The 12,498-nt window shown below is 39.5% G+C and overlaps 2 protein-coding genes and 1 long non-coding RNA gene across 8 annotated transcripts in view; 1 reads left to right on the top strand and 2 right to left on the bottom strand.

Moving 5' to 3' along the window:
* LOC105485001 (von Willebrand factor A domain containing 3A) overlaps positions 1-242 on the bottom strand; it is a 63,695-nt gene extending 63,453 nt beyond the window's left edge. The window contains 1 exon segment of the mRNA XM_071084227.1: positions 150-242. The gene's annotated coding sequence lies outside the window, so the exon portion shown is untranslated.
* A 960-nt stretch (positions 243-1,202) lies between these two features.
* On the top strand, positions 1,203-3,756 carry LOC139359844 (uncharacterized). Of its 2 annotated transcripts, none has more exons than XR_011616341.1 (3): positions 1,203-1,304; positions 1,905-2,157; positions 3,649-3,756. It is a non-coding gene; the product is annotated as an uncharacterized lncRNA (long non-coding RNA). The 2 variants fall into 2 exon arrangements; XR_011616342.1 differs by lacking the exon at positions 1,203-1,304 and adding an exon at positions 1,402-1,522.
* Positions 3,757-4,996: 1,240 nt separating this feature from the next.
* MOSMO (modulator of smoothened) overlaps positions 4,997-12,498 on the bottom strand; it is an 80,412-nt gene continuing 72,910 nt past the window's right edge. Inside the window, exons 3-4 of one of the 5 annotated variants that reach the window (XR_011616339.1) lie at positions 8,670-8,799; positions 4,997-6,899 (exon numbers count right to left, since the gene is read on the bottom strand). Coding sequence is in view for 3 of the 5 variants with exons in the window: in XM_011747148.3 (XP_011745450.1) it covers positions 11,626-11,810 (185 nt within the window). In the remaining 2 variants the exon portion in view is untranslated. Of the gene's footprint in view, positions 8,800-11,393; positions 11,811-12,498 lie in introns of those variants that run through there. The other 4 variants (XR_011616340.1, XM_071084225.1, XM_071084226.1 and 1 more) reach the window with 4 other exon arrangements.

Genomic DNA, 12,498 nt, shown 5'->3' with positions numbered 1-12,498 from the left:
ATCCCTGGGAGAGGTCAGACAGTGCCCTATCCCTACTTGGTCCAGCCCCACCTAAACCTGGCTAATACAGCCAAGCTCAGTGACCTCTTTGCATCAGAAGAGATCATCTGCCGTAGTGGTTCCTAAGCCCAGGTGCCCATGAGAATCACCTGGATTGTTTGCTAAGAAAACATTCCCATTCAGGAGATTGATTCAGAACTGTGAAAAGGTGTGGGAATGTGCATTTTTAACAATGGCCCCAGGTGATTATGATGTAACTAGTTCTTGGCCCATAGCTGGGAACCTCTCTAAACCCTTCTTTTATAGCGGTCAAAAGAGACAAAGTAATTAATGTCTCCGAAGTCAACCAACTTGCAAGCTGCTAAAGGATCTGTAGTTAGTTTTTCGAATCCAGGACATTTCTCAAATCAGTTTTCACTTTCTGAGAGTTTTATAAGTTTTATAAACTTTTATCAGTTAGAACATAAGGTTGGGTGGTGGCTTATGTCTGTAATCCCAGCACTTTAGGAGGTTGAGGCGGGAGGATTGCTTGACGCCAGGAATTTGAGATCAGCTTGGGCAACACAGTGAGACTCCGTCTCTACAAAAATAAAATAAAATAAAAATTAGTCAGGTGCAGTGGCTTGTACCTGTAGTCCCAGCTACTTGGAAGGCTGAGGTGGGAGGATTGCTTGAGCCCAAGAGTTCAAGGTTACAGTGAGCTATGATCGCACCACTGCACTCCAGCCTGGGCTACAGAGCAAGACCTGTCTCAAAAATAAAGAACATATGCCACCTGTGGTAGTCATCATATGGTAGGGAACACCCTTCAGATGTTGACCGCAGCAGCCATGCCTATAGGCCAGGTCAGAAACAACCAACATGCTCAAAATAGAAACTGCTTATTAACCACTGGTCACCAGGGTTGAGAACACCATGTATAAGTCCATGGCATTTGTTATGTGGCCAGCACCAATAAGGCAGAAAATGAGGAAGATCAGAAAGAGGTAAGGAGGTCCCAAGGGGCTGTGAGCAACCAATGGCTACTCTGTGAACAAGAGATGAGGGTCCTTGTGCCCATCTTGATGGAAATTTTGGGTGGAAGGGGCTGGCTAATTTTGACATCTTTTTTTCTTTTAGGCATGGGAACCCCAAGCAGGTCATCTACCACCCTCACACCTTTCTTTGCTTCCTGGATATATGGGTTTTCAACACTGTGCATAGAAGTAAAGTCCAACACTGGAAACTCTTTGTTTCTGCTTTCTTCTACTTGAGCCTACACAACACACATTCTGAATAGATCTCTGCCAGGTGGATAAAGCAGAGTAAGCCTTTCAGGCTGTAAGACCCATCAAGAGGAAAGCTGTGTGGGTACCATCTTTCTTGGCTCCCTTCAGGATGCAGATCATGACGACACCCATGGAAAGCATCAGAGCACAACAGACATTTCTCCTACCGTAGGCTCTTGGAAATGGATCAGTGTCAACTCATCTCTGGTCTTTTATTTAGGAGGTCTAGCGTGGTCCCATTGCCCAGGAGTATGGTGGGATATATCTTTCAGATATTAATTTGTTTTGCCTTCTTTCTTTCCTCCATTTCAAACCAGGAGCAGGTGCTTTGGGTTGGGTTGAGAAGCAGTAGCCTGAAGTAACTTTTTCTGTCTTTTGTAAAAGCCTAAGCTAACGAAAAGATTAAAGTGACATGCCAAAGCAGGGGAGGTGAGGAATGTGTTTAATGTCATGAGGAAAGTGGGAGTGTAAAGATTATTTCAGTTAAAAGAGACAGAAACCCAACTCAAACTGGTTTAAGGAAAAAAAGGAATTTATTTTCTTAAATAACACAAGAATCCAGGGATAGTTCTGGCTTCAGGGATGACTTGATCCAAAAGCTAAAGTGATGTTAACAGAACTGTCTTCCTTTCTCAGCTTCCTTTCTTCTAGGATGGCTTGATCAGGAGTTCTTCAGGTGTGGCTGCCAGCAGTGCCAAACTTTTCCCCTACAACTGAGCAACTCTAAGAGAAGAACACCTCTGTCCAGGAGTTCCAGCAAAGTCCCAGGCTGGTCACATGCCATGCTAATTTCTGAATCTGTCACGATGACTCCGGCCAAGCCTGGCTTCTGTGTCGAGCTCTGAAGCCAAGAAGGTGAAATCGGCTCCATGAAACCACATGACCTGAGGTAGGAAAAGAACAATTTTTCCAAAAAGAAAGAGCCTTTTTTTTTTTTTTTTTTTTTTTTAAAACCAAAGGGACCATGGTGCTAGGCAAACATGCCTCTCAGGAAAGTCAAAATTCTCCCAGACAGATTAAAAAAGAAAAAAATCAGAGACCTAAAAATCAGAGGGAGTAGAGACTTGTTCCATGTTTGGTGGCAATACTTTGGTAAGATGGCAATCTCTAAGAGAAAGTGGGTCCTTGGTGCATTCTGGGAAGAGTCCACAGACACAGGAGTTCCCAGCTCACCAAAGTTTATCATTCCCCAAATGTGAGACAAACACAGTAAAACTACTGCCTCATTTAGCCTGTGACAATTGATGTCTCAGCAGTAACATGTAGACAGATGATCAACTAGTGGGTGGCAGCGGGGGTGGGGCGGGGCTTCCAAATGTTCGAACCATGAACTTCTGTACACCTTTTTTTTTTTTTTTTTTTTTTTTTTTTGAGACGGAGTCTCGCTCTGTCACCCAGGCTGGAGTGCAGTGGCCGGATCTCAGCTCACTGCAAGCTCCGCCTCCCGGGTTCACGCCATTCTCCTGCCTCAGCCTCCCGAGTAGCTGGGACTACAGGCGCCCGCCACCTCGCCCGGCTAGTTTTTTGTATTTTTTAGTAGAGACGGGGTTTCACCGGGTTAGCCAGGATGGTCTCGATCTCCTGACCTTGTGATTCGCCCGTCTCGGCCTCCCAAAGTGCTGGGATTACAGGCTTGAGCCACCGCGCCCGGCCTTCTGTACAACTTAAGAGTACTCCAATAACCAATTAATTCCTACCAGTCCAGTAGAAGGGATCCAGTTGAGTTTTAAGTGCTTTGGGAGTAGGGGTGAGGAGCAGCTGGTGTGGGAAAATTTCCCTGGGTGCTGGAATCCTGAAAGGGCCCCAATAAAATCAATGTCCTCATCTAGCTTCATCCATCAAGGAAGTTGGCACTATAAAATACCAATGTGCTGGGGCATGGTGGCTCATGCCTGTAATCCCAGCACCTTTGGAGGTCGAGGCGGGAGGACTGCTTGAGGCCAGTTCAGGACCAGTCTGGGCAACAAAGTGAGACCCCGTCTCTACAAAATATTTTAAAATTAGCCACAAATGGTGGTGTGTACCTGTGGTCCCAGCTACTTGGGAGGCTGAGGTGGGAGGATGGTGGCCCAGGAGGTCGAGACTGCAGTGAGCAGCCAAAAACCAAACCAAAACCAAAAAACCGGTGAACAATGAATACAAAGAGAAAGCTCAACAATGAGGGGCATGATAGAAGATTAGACACAAACAACTTAATAAGTGGGAGGTTTTTCTTACATTTTTTTTTTCCTTTCAACAAAGTGGAAAGTGTTTCTAAATAGGGACCACCTTTTATGGTTGTTTGCATTCCACATCCAGAAGAAGCAAACCATAGATTTAGCTGCTCATGTTTGAGCCAAGGAATCATGCAAGCAGGACAAGTTATTTTTATTCCCTTTAGACCAGCCACACTGGCGATGCAGGACAGCAGGAGTCCTAGATCTGAAGTCAGGGAGCTTGGCTGTGAAACCCATATTCACCAGCTGCTAGTTACAGAACCTGGAGTAAGGTATTCAGCCTTTTAATCCTTCGTTTTGTAGTCTATAAAACACCACTCTGTACTTCACAGGTAGAGGATTAAGATGACATATGGGAAAGCACATAACACATGAATTTACTGTTAGTTTCTTTCTCTAAACGTAGAGAATGCCACTATTGTTTAACCACAGTGCTTTTGAAAATAGGAATTCCTTTAATAGTTGATATGCTTCAGTTGGAATGTCAGGTTATTATGACATTTGAGAAGGTTTTGTTACCCAAGGCCTAAGTTCACAGCAGCATTATCTGCAATAACAAAAAACGGGAAGCAACCTCATGTACATCAAAATGGGAAGACACATAGTTGATATGTATCAAATGGAATACTATGCATTTAAAATGAGGAAGCTCTATATTTACTGACATAGAAAAATCTACATCACAAATTAAGTCAAAAAAGAAAGCCACTGGGCATGATGGCTCCCAGCACTTTGGGAGGCCAAGGCAGGAGGAGACTGGGAGATGAGCCTGGTCAACATACTGAGACCCCCATCTCTACAAAAAAAATTTGTTTTTTTAAAAATTAGCAGGCCGTGGCAGCATGCACCTGTAGTCCCAGCTACTTGGGAGGCTGAGGTGGGTGAATTGCTTGAGCCCAGGAGTTTGAGGCTGCAGTGAGCTAGGATTGTGCCATTGTACTTTCTCTAGTCTGGGTGACAGGGCAAGACCCTGTCTCAAAAAAAAACAAAAACAAAAACAAAAACAAAAAGCAGCGGCAGGTATAGATAATATCTTGCTTTTGTTAATCTGATCAGTAAAATGTCTGTTAAAATGTTAAAACACCCGATAAACTGTTAACAATGGTTATCTCTGGAAGGTGGATTGTGGAGGAGGGAACTTTTTGTTTCCTACATTATTTTTGTGTTTTTCAAAAAAAATCTACAGATATATGTTATTGTAAAAAGAAAATCTGTGTCCTGGTTCAGGTCATAATTTCTTTCTCCACAATAGCACTTAAGGCAGGAAAAAGTTATTGATAACCCTGAAGGCAGAAACTACGTGAAGTATTGAAGTGGTACATGTAAGGGTGGGACTGCACCAAGTAAGTTCATTTTGCCGCTTACTACCTACCTCAGTAAAACATTTAGAAGATGAGGTAGTCAAAAGCCTTCTTAGATATGTGAGTTTTTAAAGAGCAATTTATTATGGAAAGGATTTTGATTCTTCAACTTCTTTGCATTTGTCATAGAGAACAAAGAAATGGAAAAGAATGAGAGTTTTCATATTTTTTATTTAAGAAAATACTTGAATTGCCTTGGACAATATTAAATATTTAAACAACATGAGAAAGAGTGCCAGAGGTCAGAACACAGTATTTACTTCACTGACTTGCCCTGACGGATAATGAATGAGGATTGATTTAATAGTGACCAAATACACTGGCCATATTTACTACAAGTGCCGTAAAATGGCCAATTGAGGACAACTGCGTCTAAAATGAGATGAAATCCTTGAGTCCATTCCTTTTAGCTGAAATGATTAAAACCAGGACCAAGTCTTTGCAAAACATGTCAAATGGATGGATGGCTTCAAGACAGCAGAGAACCCACAAGCTTGACGAGGCCTCCAGAGAGTTCACTCAGGATCAACGGGGTGCTGGCATCGTCCTGGTCCTCTCTGTAGAGTATCAGTGTTACAGCCCTGTGAGTTCAGTAGTAAAGGATCTGGAGTCCATAGGGAAATCCGAAGGAGGTCAATGGAACTGACATATTATATAGCCAAATACTTACCAATAAAGTGACCATCCTTATAAAGGCTGATTTAGGCAAGCCTCTGCCTTCAGAAAGAAGTTCACTGAAACAAACCTGGCAGATTGATGACTCTGTCTTTCAAATCTCCAGGAAATATGGTTTCATAATTTTCCTTTGTCATGGAGCCCCAACTTTAATTTTCATAATTCAGTGTATAAAGCACTGTGCCAGGTCTCTAGGGAGTACACAATGAGGAAGCCATATTCTTTGCATTCAAGAGTTTATACAGTTATACAAAAGCACTTAGTAATGACAATATCAGCAACTAACATTCGAATGCTTACTATGTGCTTGGAACTTTATCTCTTTTAAACCAACAATAGCCCCCTTAGGTGGGTAATATTATTAGTCCCATTCTACAGATGAAAAAACCAAGGCTCACATAAGTTACATGATTTACTAAGGGTCACACAATTGGAATGGTGGAATTGAGATTTAATCCAGGCAGTCTATTCCTGTTTAGCAATTTCTGCTACAGAAGCATAAGCAAGAGAGACACAAAGCACAGAAGATTAGATATATTTCAAATATGGGAGAATCTTAAAACTGAGAGGAGGTGGTACAGACACAGCCGGGGCAGGGAGCAGGTTGTAGTGAATGTAGAATGGAGAACAGGCTGGTTCTCAGTAAGAAGGGAAGAGAAAGAGAGGTGGGAAATAAGACTGAACAGAGAGCTTGAAGACAGATCACAAAGGCTTGTCAAAGCTACGCTAAAGGAGTTTGGATTTCATTCTGTAGACAGTGGGAATGACAGAAATGTGAACACAGAAATGATATGCTTTCTTTTGTGTTACGAGTATTTTGGCAGAATTGATTTGGATGGATCGGAGTGAATGGCTGTCAGTTGAAGGAAGACTGGTTCAATGGCTACAGAATATGAAAGTTGGTCTTAAGTTCAAGGCCCACATGTCAAAGACATTCTTTCCTATGTCGAGTGCTCTGCTGATATCTAGCTGAGTGACTTCGGAAAAGTCTGAGGCCTCAATTTCTTCACCTGGAAAGTGGAGATACTGGACATGCTCTTTGACATTTCATCCAGCTCTGAAATTTTATAGTCTTGTGAAAAATCTCTTCTTGAAATGTTATCTTGGGTGGTCTTAGATTGTGTGTGACTGGAACTGGGGCTGATTTGTAAAACCCTTGAATGTGCTTGAAAATACCAACCCACAGTGTTTTCTTCTCCTGGGAAAAGAACCAAAACTCTTAAAAAATATACATTGTGCTTTCTATCTTGAATACCATTTATAAATAACTACCTTTATTTTTGTTGCTGGGTAACTGTGACCCAGAAGAGTTGACTTTGCATAAAAGGAACCCAGAGTCCTCTAGTCTTGGTGTTTTTCCTATAATCTTCTCATAGTGGCTAGAAGAGAGATGATAGACGAATAAGTCAAAATAAGGTATTTCTGAACCCATGTTATTGTTTTTAAAGCCACTGTGTTACCTTTTCCTAAGGTATTACCAAATAGAAAAAGTGTCCCCTCCACCATAGCAGCTCAGCATAAATCTACCATTACAATTTCCAGTTGACCTATTCAATAATGTTTATAGAAAATAACCCTCCAAAAACCTCTAACCTGTGTTACAAATCAGGAGAAGATTTAGATGGTGTGAAGATAGGGTAGGGTGACCAACTCATCCTAGTTTGCCTGGAACTTTCCCAGACATAGTACTTCAAATCTCACCTCCAAGGAAACCCCTCAATCTTATAACCCAAGAACATCTAAATCTTAACATGTCTTAATCCTCCAATTCCCCACGAGGGTCCTCAAAGGGCCACACGAGGAAGAATCAGCAGCAAACTGTAAATATTTTATTATTATTCAGTTGGGCTAATCTTGACACCCCCAGAGAAAGCTATAGTTTAAGCTGTGACATGGTCCCTGGGCCTCTATATTTGATCCTCCAGCCCATACTTTAAGATCTTAAAAGCTAAGATCTTTTGGCCTGGAATAAGTAGAAACAGAAGACTGCAGCAAAGATGGACTTGGGTCTATGTGCAAGGAAGAAAGAAGAGAAAGATGGCTGACTTGAAGGCTTTGGCTTGGTTTCTCTCTCCTAGCTCATGGAAGCATGATGCAGAAGGGGAAGTCACATGTATGTGTGGTCTTTTATTGTTGAGTGACTTTTACGGGTAATTGTAGCCTAATCCATGTCCTGAAATATTAATAGCATCTCTTCTCTAGCGGTGAGCAGAGTGGGAGTGGAAGAAGATAGGGAAGGACCGCCCTCACCCCCCAATGCCAACAACAAAACCAACCCAAGAGGCATGGAAGTGTCACTTATGAATATGTGAAACCTCTATAAGAAATAAATTTTTTAAATGAAGCTTATTTCAAAGTAATAGAAGCCTTTTTAGTTTCTTTAGTAGACAATTTATTTTGATAAACTTGCTCAATAACAAAAATACAAGTGAAGAAAATTATGTTCATTTTATACAGTTGTATTAACAATTTGTTTTGAAACTATTAATTGAAAAATGTTATAACCAATTAGAAAACAATTCTTAATAAAGTTTGGGATAATATACAGACCTTGATCACAAACTTTAAAATCTCTTGAGGTGATACAACTAAAAGTCCTGTGTAGGGAATCCTACCTACACGGGCCAGTTTTTTCCTTCATGTTTTTATCCTTCAAAAATTTTCTGAAAGACAGTTTACTGTTTTGAATTGTGAATGTAAATTTAAATTTTTAAAGATCAAGTGGGTTGATAAAACAGTTACTACAATCAGAGTAACTTGTGGCTAGTAGTCTTTTAATAAAGACAAAATAAATGCAACATGTTCTTCCCATGAAGCCCATGATGCAAAATAATAGCTAACAGCATATGAAAAGTTAGTTTCCAATACTGTATTTTTCAGGGCCTTTCCTCTAAATCAACAGATTGCTTGTCACCAGGACTATTATTTCACTTAATAGATTAAACAGTGAATTCACAGAACATCAAGTGAGGATATCAAAGCTTTAGGCAAAAGGGTAAAAACCAATAGTGTTTTGGTCATCTAGAACATTAAAAAGAAAAAAGAGCCATCCTTCAAAACAGAACAAATGAAACAGAAAATAGGTTTATAAGAGGTGGAAGAGTCAGAAAAATTACATACACACATTAACAACATAGAACATGGATTACCTTTGGAAAGAATCATACTGAAATGTTTGCTTTTAATAAATTGAAGATTTTTCATGTTTACAGATGTTTAGGCATGTTCAATAGGAGCTTCCAAAAATTTCAAACTAATTCAGTCTTGTGCAAATAAAACCTAAAAATAATTTTCAGCAGATTTTACAGTGATATTCTTAGGTATGAGAAGAATGCACACACTCTAAAAACAATGTAACAGACAAAAGTTTGACAAATGATTGCACCATAAAACAGTGTTTTATATACAGTTTATAAGATATGATTTCCTGCTATAAATTAATACTGTACTATATAGTACTTATTATAGTGACCTTTTTAAAAAGCAACTGCTGACAGTTGTCTATCTTTTCACTTATAGGATTTATAGAAATTTATATGAATGAGTCCATTTCAATGTCTGGTCTGCAAGAGTACAAAGACTTGACTTCACATACTACTTGACGGGATTGTTTAATCCTGGGTTAGAGTGCTGACTGGCTAGAGGGAGTTTTCCCCCATCAGCCCTGTATGCACTGGACCTCCAAGACAATGATAAAATTAAAGACAATTTAATGGTTTGGGTAATAGATAGAAATAAAACCTTAAATTTTGTAATCTTAAATGCAACACCACCATAAGTGAAAGAAGTAAACAGTGGGGAAATTCTTAGCAGCTGAGAAACTTTCTCTCCCCATGCTCATGATCCAGTTAAAAATATTTTGAGAAACTATTTACAATACAATTCATCTTTTGGAAGAGAAAAGCTCTTGGTCACGTCATAAATTAATTTGAACCATACTTTGCTAACACTTTAATCTCAGTGGTATATAACGGTGACAACCAAAGCTTTCCTTCAAAGTGATCCATTGGACTGAGGACCAATCAAATCACAATAGCAACTGCAATCCCAAATGTCCATAGAACATGTCCAGTGGTATTCTTACGCTTGACTAGACATCATAATACTTGGGGAAAAATAGCCTCCCTCAGGATCTCCCGAAGGTTTCTTTTACTCTGGGAAGGAAAAGTATGACATTCTCCCAGAACATTTAAGAAATGAACCACTGTGGTCGTCCATCTCTTTCCCCAATTCCTGAGTGAGCTCAAACACTGGGGCTTTCTTTCACAATAAAATATTGCTGAATTAACAGTAAGATGGAAGACTGTCAAACAAGCCAGTGTGAAATACATCAAGCACCTCCATTTCATAGTTTGAATATCTGAGGAGGTAGCTCCCATCTTTGAAGTAATCATTCTAGAACTGGTAATCTAGCTCTTAAAAAACAGTGCATTCATTTCCGCTTGTGTGAAGCACGGGCCACATGGGACTCTACTGATAGGGACATTTGGGTCACCAGTTCACTATAAAGAGGAGAAACTTAGCTCCACTGCCATGAAATACCCTCCGGTCCCACATTTCAAACAGATTATCTATAGCGTTCACCAGGAAAAACAAGCATTGATGCGAAGGCATGGAGATGTGGAGAAGAGAAATACTGTATTTTAAAACTGTGAGTTCAAGGGTTAGCTGCGATACTTCTTTTAGGGAAGAACTTAAAGCTGTGGGTTTAGTACAGCCCTTTAAAGTAAATGCAAAAATATTAGTTTTTAGCAAACAAAGGCATATAACATATAAAGAAAATATTGTATTGCTCAGGTTTTGGTAAAGACATATTAATAATGCTTACAGATGAAAATAATGAAATTAGTGCTGTAAATAGCCAAAATAGCCAGATATTTACTAGTGAACTTCGTATTTATGTAAAGTTGTGTACCTGAACATATAAAATGCATTATTAATGTAACAGACTGAGCCAGTAGAAAAAGAATCTCTGTACAATAGACAACAGTTGCCAATAATTTAAATAGTGTCAGATTCCCCAAATTATAAGGTTTGACATGATCTTACCTTCTGCTATCATATACAAATAAATTAACCCTACAAAGAATTTTTAGCTTAACTTAAAATCGCACCTAGAAAGGTATGGGATTGTTTGTACCTGTTACAAAAACCTGTTAAAATCAAGGGCTGCTACAAAGAATGAGGTAAACTGAAGACTCTCTCCACTACGCAGCCTTCAGATAAATGGCTTTTTTTTCTATTGGGTTCTAGGTTTGCACACCACAGTGTTTTGCTAGCAAAGCATTCAGAATTCTCTTCCAGGAACTGTTTGCATGTGTGTGTATATAAATTTACACACACATATACACACACACATATATACACACTGTATACTGCATCAGCAAAATATATATATTATATATATTTATATAAATATAAGGAAGATTTCCCCCACCCACCCACCCAAACCATGTGTCTTAGTGTTTGATTTTTTTTTCTTTTGTACACAGAGAAGAGGGAATTTCAGAATTTTTACATACATTTTAGCAAACAAGTTTTGATCTATTGGCTTCTTGGTGCAGTAATGCAACGGCAATCCATTCTGGTGCCAAAGGCTCATACTATTACAAGGAAGTTGTGAACACTAATTTCTTAGGAGGTGAGGCCAGCCCCACATGAACTTCTCTTGCATCCCTCTGGTCCACCATGATACATAAATACTTAGACTGTTTTTTTCCTCTAATGAATCATTAGACATTAAAAACGGAACAATAGAGTCACAAAGGGCCACATGCTTTTCGGTATAAAGCATTCTCCTTCTCTAGGTTGCTATCACAGTGCAGACCTGACTGCCTGAATATGCTCAGGAGATTTAGTCAATATTGTCTGTATTTGGTTATGGAAAAGGCTCTCCTTTTTTTTTTTTTTTTTTTTTTTAAATCCAAAGTGCATAGTGAGAACAAATCAAAGTATTTTTTTTTTTCCTTCTCAGCATCAGTTTCATCTGAGCATCTTCCCATGAGAGGGCTGCTCAGATGCCTCGCCTTTGTCCTCTCCACCCTCCAAAAATAAAAAAATAAAATAAAATAAAAAATAGTAAGAGTCAAGCAATTTAGACATTCATCAGCCTGGTAAACAAACTTTGCCAGCAAATAGAAGTCCTACTATTGTAAAGAAAATTGATAAGACAAAAAGTACATATGATGACCCAACTACTGTGTTGTTGGGTAATTTATAAGGTTGACCTCCGACTTCATTGATGTAAAATCCTATTGGAAATATTAGGGCAGCCATACAGAAAAGGATCACTGTAAAACAAACCAAAACACAACATTAGTAACACGGTTTGGTGATCTGAAAAACAATGAAAATTTGGCACAAAGGAAGCTTATGAGAAGGGTTGGCCAAACCTGTTAAAACATGGGCCACTTGTTAAAAATTGTATATATTACAGGTCACATAGTATCCCTGAAGCCTAACAATACAGTAAAAGCTAGGTTAGCCTTTTATGTAAGTTTTAGGACCATTCTGAATATCAGGATTAAGAAAGTCCTTCTCCAAACCTAACAAGTCCTCATAAATATGATTCCTAGCCATTTACAATAGTAATTAAGGGCACTAGCTAGAGTCAGATAGGCGGTCAATTCCAGCTCCACTGCCTACTAGCGGTGTAATCTTAAGCCTCCGGTTCCCTTCTGAAAATGGGGGAAATACTAGAAGGCTAAATAAAATAATGTCTAGTCCCTGACACAGTGCCAGGTAATAGTAAGTGCTGAATGAGTGCTGCATACCATTATCACCATAGTTACTATTTTGACAATTCTCTGTTCCTCTCCGTGTTAGGCAGAAGGAATTGGAGAAAAGGTATATATAAATAAGCACCACTTATCTTACTCTGATTTAAAATCAGCTAGTAGAGGCCGGGCATGGTGGTTTGTATCTGTAATCCCAGCACTTTGGGAGGCTGAGGCGGGTGGATCACCTGAGATCATGAGT

The sequence above is a fragment of the Macaca nemestrina genome, chromosome 18 (assembly GCF_043159975.1).
Source record: "Macaca nemestrina isolate mMacNem1 chromosome 18, mMacNem.hap1, whole genome shotgun sequence".
NCBI lineage: Eukaryota > Metazoa > Chordata > Mammalia > Primates > Cercopithecidae > Macaca > Macaca nemestrina.
Note: the sequence above shows the minus strand (reverse complement) of the source record. Positions and strands in the feature narration are given on the sequence as shown.